The 7,061-nt window shown below is 36.9% G+C and overlaps 1 protein-coding gene across 1 annotated transcript; it reads right to left on the bottom strand.

The window, feature by feature from the left end:
• Positions 1 to 3,264: 3,264 nt before the first annotated feature.
• LOC149798315 (perlucin-like protein) lies at positions 3,265 to 6,378 on the bottom strand. The gene is made up of 3 exons (XM_089963453.1): positions 5,904 to 6,378; positions 4,758 to 4,940; positions 3,265 to 3,840 (listed from the first exon to the last, which is right to left on the bottom strand). Exons 1-3 carry the CDS (start codon positions 6,172 to 6,174, stop codon positions 3,617 to 3,619), a joined length of 678 nt encoding a protein of 225 aa, XP_089819579.1. The 5' UTR covers positions 6,175 to 6,378; the 3' UTR covers positions 3,265 to 3,616.
• Between the last annotated feature and the right edge of the window lie 683 nt (positions 6,379 to 7,061).

The following is a 7,061-nucleotide window of genomic DNA, read 5'->3' as shown; positions in this document are numbered from 1 at the left end:
GTGTGTGTATATATATGTGTGTGTATATATATGTGTGTGTATATATATGTGTGTGTGTATATATATATATATATATATATATATATATATATATATATATATATATACACACACACATACTCACAAGGATCTTTGTCTTCGAACAGTTATTATATGTGTTCATACAGAAAAGTCATACGATAGAGAAGTCGCACTACTTTCCTGTATATATGATATGCTACATTTATTCCATGTCGACTGGCGAGTTGATGACCTGACAAACTAACATTTTGTGATGACCAATAAAAAGCCTCTATTTTGACACGATTTTAAAACATTTTAAGACGTTAAGAAGTTCACCATTTGATTGGGTGGGATAATTCACCATTTGATTGGGTGGGATAATTCACCATTTGATTGGGTGGGATAATTCAGTGTTATTCTTCTCACTCTGCATTGGAATTACACAGTAACCATTGACAATATGATAAAATCAATAGGTTTCAATATGTTTGGAGTATTATGAACCCATTAAAAGACATTTTGGATAATACTTTGCAATCAAACTAAACATCAGATTCAAGGCTACTATCACATCCAGGGTCCCACTTCATTCAGAACAGCACAGGAATTTATTCAAGTAGACCGCGATTTCGTTAATATTCGTCTCCATTGCGTTAATTAATCAAATTTAGTCTCCTGACCAGAAACTGTCAGAGCGGTCACTTGACTTCTTTGAGGGCGATAAGGTTTTGGGTAATCCACTTTTAACTTCTTTGGATTAAAATTTTGAAACTGAAATCTATTTAAATTGAAATCCACGATTTATACGTTGTTTGTGCAATTACTAGAGCTAACCAACAGGAGCTCCCGAGTCTCTGATCAGGCAATTATTGATGTATTGGTCAGTCTTTGCTCCCGATATTGATCAGTGAAGAGGTATTAGTGATCCTCTTGACTACTCGTCAGAGGGATTGACGACATTGAGCCTCGACTATTCTCTGAATTATAAACAGGGTCACAAAAGACGTATTCGTTATCCAACAGGAAAAAAGATTCCGATACATATTTGTTTGCGAGAGCTATTAGCGAAGTTCCAGTTGGTAACAAATGGGGTCCTTATTGAAAAATGGAGTCCAATGGTTGCGGCGATACAAATTTGTTCCGAAGTCATATCGACAGAAAATTCTTACATCTAGCCCATGAAACTCATTTGGCTGGCCATTTTGTAGTCAATAAAACTGATCACAAGAATGGCCGAAAATTAAAAGTGAGGTTTCTAAACAATCTACTTGTCAAATTGTCTGAAGGTACGAAAAGCCAAATCAGAACATACCCAAGGCTCGTCTGGAAAGTTTCCATGCACTTCACAACTAATTACCAGAATAATGGTAGACTATTGTTCCATTACCCACGACAAAGTCAGTAGATCATAAATAAATTAAAGATCAACAAGTTAACGATCAAATACATTTTGCTCAACGTGCCTGTGCGGGTGATGATTTTTAACGGAGCTTTAACAATTTTTCAGTCATAGAGCTATGATGTCTAGTGTGTCAGTTTATAGTGATGTCTAGCACTGGAGCATCATGCCGCAGACTTGTAGCATGATGTCCCACCCAGTCGCATTATCCCGACACTAGGCAGACCGGTTAAAACTAACCTCTTAATGTTGAGGGCCAATTGAGGCAGCTGTTAGTACCATTTTTATAAGTCTTTGGTTCAACAAGTCTTTGGTACGGCTTTGCCAGGGATTGAACCCACGACCTCCCTCATCAGAGTCGGACGCTCTAATCTCAGCGTGCCTGCATAACCTGCTTGCTAACCGGTGCTCTTAGTCAAACGTGGGGACAAGTTCAGAGTCGCCGTATTACTTTTCCTGTTCTCTCTCCAGCCTCTTCCAGCGCATCAACTGACTTTGTCATCTTCTGACTTTTCCCCAACTGCTCAATGCACATATGAAGCCAAATTCTTGTGTCCTCAACTATCCATTCACCCTTTACTCTAGAACATTATCACACTGAAATTTCGACGAATAAAAATAACCGAAACTTTGACAAGTCTTATATACTCTTAAATGACCTGGCAATGGTAGTTTCATATGCTACAATTTCTTGTCGATATGAACTTTGAAGAATTTGACAGCTCGCTGAGCACTCGTCACCAATGCCGTGTCCGCCACTGTTGAGTGCAAAAGAACTATACACAATTTCCAGGGCTTTAATCCTCACAGCAATACCAAAATTGGCAGAAGCCCTTCGTAACTCAATTACCCATATGAAATTGAACAAAATCCTTCATTGCATTAATTATCAAATACATGAACATTTATCAGCGATTTCGTGATCTTTACTACAGTATCTATTTTACAGGCCGAGCAAAATATTGATTGAACATTCCTATATATTGTCTCATTTCACTTCCACTTGCCAAACTCTGACAAAGTCCGACAAAAGGGATATTAACAATGTTTATTAAAATGTTAGAAGACGGTAATGCAATAAAAAAAAAAACTGCACAATTTATGGCCTGCGGGTTGAAAAGGTTCAATACCAGTTAGTTATCCATCCTAACTTTTACGGCAATCACTTACAAATATCAGCACACCTCTAACATCTTTTAGGCATCTCCAATTTGCTTTCAAAACGTTTGCAAATGATTCTTTCAAATGGTTATACGTGCATTCAGATGTGCTACAACAACGACTAGCAACCGAAATCCTAACCCGATAAGATAATAGCAATAATGTGTACATGATAAACGAGACTATTCAAATGTTGCTTTGATAACGTGCGTATCAGACATTTATAGGAACAAAGACTAGGCAGCCTAATCTGTATTACTGGATAAGATAATTATATTTTATGTATGCATATATTGTGAGGGTGCGTGTGCATATATGCCAGTTACATGAATGGACAATTCAAGTTGGAATAGTTACATTATGATGCTTCATGATATAAATGAAGAGTCTAGTAAGGTCGCGATTTTGTTAATTGGGTTGTACGTAAGCCATGTGTTTAACATTCTAATCTGGCATTGCAGACTTAGTTTTGAAAGCGGTATCAACATTCTGGGAAACGAACGTAAATATTTCGGAATACTATTGGCACAATACACAATACGGTCGTACACTACTTGATCGGTCGTGGATTGGCAGATAAATTTGTTTCTAAGCGTGTATGTGTAAATAATGAGTATATAATTTAATAGAACAGAAAATAGCGTAGGAAAAAAATTGTATTGGACCATTAAATTGCCAATACATTTAAAACAAAATCTAAATTTGCATCAACGTTTTAATTAACATTTGTTATAGAACTTGATTCCATTTCATCAGCAATCAACTTTGTTATGCCCATTAGCGTAACTGCAATATTCAAGTAATATCCTTGCCCTCTGCTTTCAACTCTAAATGCCTAAATCTCAAGCAATATAATTAACGTTGGAGACTAGTACTCTGCTTCTAAAGTATGTTCACATGAACAAATTCTAAAACGGAAAAAGAATTGTCCACACTGATGCGTACTACATGGAGTATTCAGTTTATTCCATTGTCGCTAAGTGAAATCCCACACATGGAACATTTCTTTAAAGATTATACGAATTCATTTCATCGACGAGTCATACCTAATGTTTACAAAACAATCTGGCAAATAGAGTTCATTTTGTTAGAGCAATCTTCATCGTTCAATTTATAATCGTAGAACTTTTGTAGGTCACCACAATGCTCCTTACTTTGCTGATTGTCGGGTTGAGTTGTTGCCCATAAAGATGGGCTAATCGATTCACCATTCAGCCATTTCCACTGTCCGAACGATGAAATGTCCGTTGTACCGACCCACACGTGACTGCATTCATCTAAGTACGAAAGAACATAAAGGTTATCAAATAGTCAACAGTGTAAGGTATATAGGACAGTAGGTACAAGTAAATGATGTCAAACTCGCAAAAAAATCTTGTCATCGCGATTTTCATTCACAAGCATCCGTCTTAAATAGCCATGATGTACATTCAACATATCTGATATCAAGTAAAAAAATTTGATAGCTAAACAAGATTTCCAATTTTGGTTAATATGTTATCCAGAATTCTGTCATTTAAGTTGTTGTTGTTGTCGTGGGGCTTAACGCCATTTTTCAGCACACGAAAGGCTATACATGGCGACCAGTATTAATGGTGGAGGAAGAACCTGGGAAAACCCCGGAAAGAACCACCGACCCTCGAGAAACTACTGGCAAGCTTTCTCACATACCCACATTGGCTGAATCTTTGTCATTTAAGTGCATCATGTATTAATGATGAAACCAGCTGTCAATCGAGATCTAGAAAACCACTTAATTTTGTATATTTAAACCGATTTTAATAAATCTGTATTGGAATTGCCACATTAACTAGGTTTTGCTACAGGTGCTGCTACACTTTACACAGATGCAAGGTTATCCATTAGTCTATCCATAATCTCAAATGCATCTGATGGTCGGTCGAAAAATTGCTTTTGCTCGCACGAAATACGACCACATTGATAAGTCTGTTCACGAGATTTTGATAACGTCCCAATAAAACCTACATGTACACAATTGCATGCACACTTTCTTTTAAATGCATCCAATATTTAGTCAAGACCATACTATTAATTACAATAATGTTACTAATTATAATACCAAGGAGAAGAATTATTAGAAGTGACGTTGAAGATTGAGACCAAGACGCTGAAGACAGATTCAAGAGGAAGAAATAGAATAAAGGCTGAAAATATACTGCTGCTGATACTTTACTTGATTTCGATCGAGCCACATCTCTGAAGAAGTTAAAGTTGCTTTCCTTCAACATGATCAAGTCCCCACCTTCTTGCTGACAGACTTGTCTGGCTTCAGACCAGGTTTTACATTCTCTGTGGAACCTGTAGCAGAAGGTTTCTTGCTTGAAATACTCGTACCCAAACCGACACGGATTACTGCCTGAAAAAGGATAAGTTTCAATTATGTGCTTCCACTGATAGATATTGTACATTTATGCAAATCCATTTTCCGTGGTGGGCGTTTAAAAACTTGACTGCGGTCTCGCATGGGATATTGGTAATGTACAATTCAGTAAAGGATTGCTCTTAAGAAATGGAGAAACATGAAACTTGGGAAATTTAACAAACCCGTTTTATCTGCACATGTTTGCAAATACAATGAATTATGTTAGTCCTGGACAACCCGAAGGACGTCATAAAATGTACAACTGCCTGAACAGCAGTTTGTGATGAAAACGATGTTCTATGTGTTTGGTAATAAATATTGACAAAAAGTGCATGGATATATACATGTCATGTCATTGTCACGTAACTAAACGTGATATTTGCCGTGTGCATTGTATGAAATACCCAATGTATATAAAACTTGCATCTTGCTTAGTGTTCATGCAAAGTAATAGCTCAGTATTATCTCAAAGCTGTGATCGATTGACTAAAATATAATATGAAATTGTCTTGTCAGCTCATTTACACGCTTTCAGCAAAAAAGATTTGTCTCTAAACATTTAATATGTACAATACGTAGTATGTGTATGAACCACACCCACCCATCTGTTAAGCCTATTCGTAATACAATTGGCCCTTAAAGTAATATCTGCTAAATGTAGCGTCGTAATGGACATCTACAAGTACCGTCCATAAAAGTGATCCAACTTCTGACTGCGTGGATCTAGAGCTGCCATCGCAAAATGCGCTGGCAGATTTGGATCCGTTATCCGGATTCGTCAATAAAACTAATAGCTTCGACCACAACATAGACTGATCTGGTAGTGCATTATGCGAAGGTAGATCAGGATGCATGTTATATACACTTGGACCCAGACGAATACGCGCGTGTAGAAGGTAGGTCATATTATGCAAGCAGTTTTAAGCCTTCATTTAACATAAGAAAATGTATACTCACTTATATTGGCTAATTTCGGCAATGCACCATCAAGTTTTCTTTCCAAGTTTTCAATTCTTGTTGTCATCGCTTTATATTGTTCATTAGAAGTGGCTGTACCTTGGCTCGTCGCCGTGCACACGTTTTTTACGGCATTTGTTACGTCTTGCTGGATGATTTTTTGACAGAACGAATCTCCAAAAAATATATCCACACTGTAATCATTGGTGACGGCATTTGTTACCCACGTCAACTGGGAAAGCAGGATCAATAAAATAAATGGAATTATCATACTGATTATTAACGAGGTTCCTAAAGCAAAATGAAGTGATCAGTAATGCCTATTCCAGTTATGTATTAGCTTCAGCACAGAATATGTTAAATTTAGGTATCAAGGAATCAGTTTTTAGAATGTCCACCGACTTGCCAGGGAACAACCAGGCATAAAGACCGCTACTGTTCTTCGATAAATAGTCGAATGTAGGTGTGTGCAGTAACATTTTCATGATTTATATATGAACGAAAATATAGACGGGGATTTTTGTTTTGCCTTAGCCATTTCAAAATACTGAGCTCGGTTCACCCACTGCTGCACGAGCAAAGTGCTTGCAGTGAGAAACCCGATTACTTCAAATTCCCTGGCCGTGGATTAACCCTAACTAAGACACGTATAGAGTAAATATTATTTTTATTATAACAATACATATGAGTTTTGAAACAATTGTCATGTTTCTGACGACTTCCTGAACAACCAAAAAGCCTGTATTGCAAAATACCCTACAGCGTGCTCTAAATGGTATACAGTGTAGAATAGAAAAGATAACATTTATCTAGACAATTCAATTATATTGTATCTATATAAATAAAAAAAAAATCTATTCTTCTCCACTTGAATCGATACAGGAAACGTGTTAGTACTGTTAGTAAGCGTTTCTTTATAAAATATGAGGGAACTCCTTTAGACAAAATTGAACATTAATGTTCCGCAGCAACTAAGAGCCAAAAGGTCTAGATTTCAAGCTCCGGAAATGAAGCCTCTTACAACAATGCCAGATTTCAAGAAGGTATATACGGCATAAAACAAGTTCTTGAAAGATGTTTGATCCACTTAATCGCAATATATTGTATCCGATTTACCAGGTAGCATTAAAAAACAGGCTCTCTCTGGCTTCAACTCCA

The sequence above is a fragment of the Sinohyriopsis cumingii genome, chromosome 6, assembly GCF_028554795.1.
Source record: "Sinohyriopsis cumingii isolate HCF-2022 chromosome 6, ASM2855479v2, whole genome shotgun sequence".
Taxonomy (NCBI): Eukaryota; Metazoa; Mollusca; class Bivalvia; order Unionida; family Unionidae; genus Sinohyriopsis; species Sinohyriopsis cumingii.
Note: the sequence above shows the minus strand (reverse complement) of the source record. Positions and strands in the feature narration are given on the sequence as shown.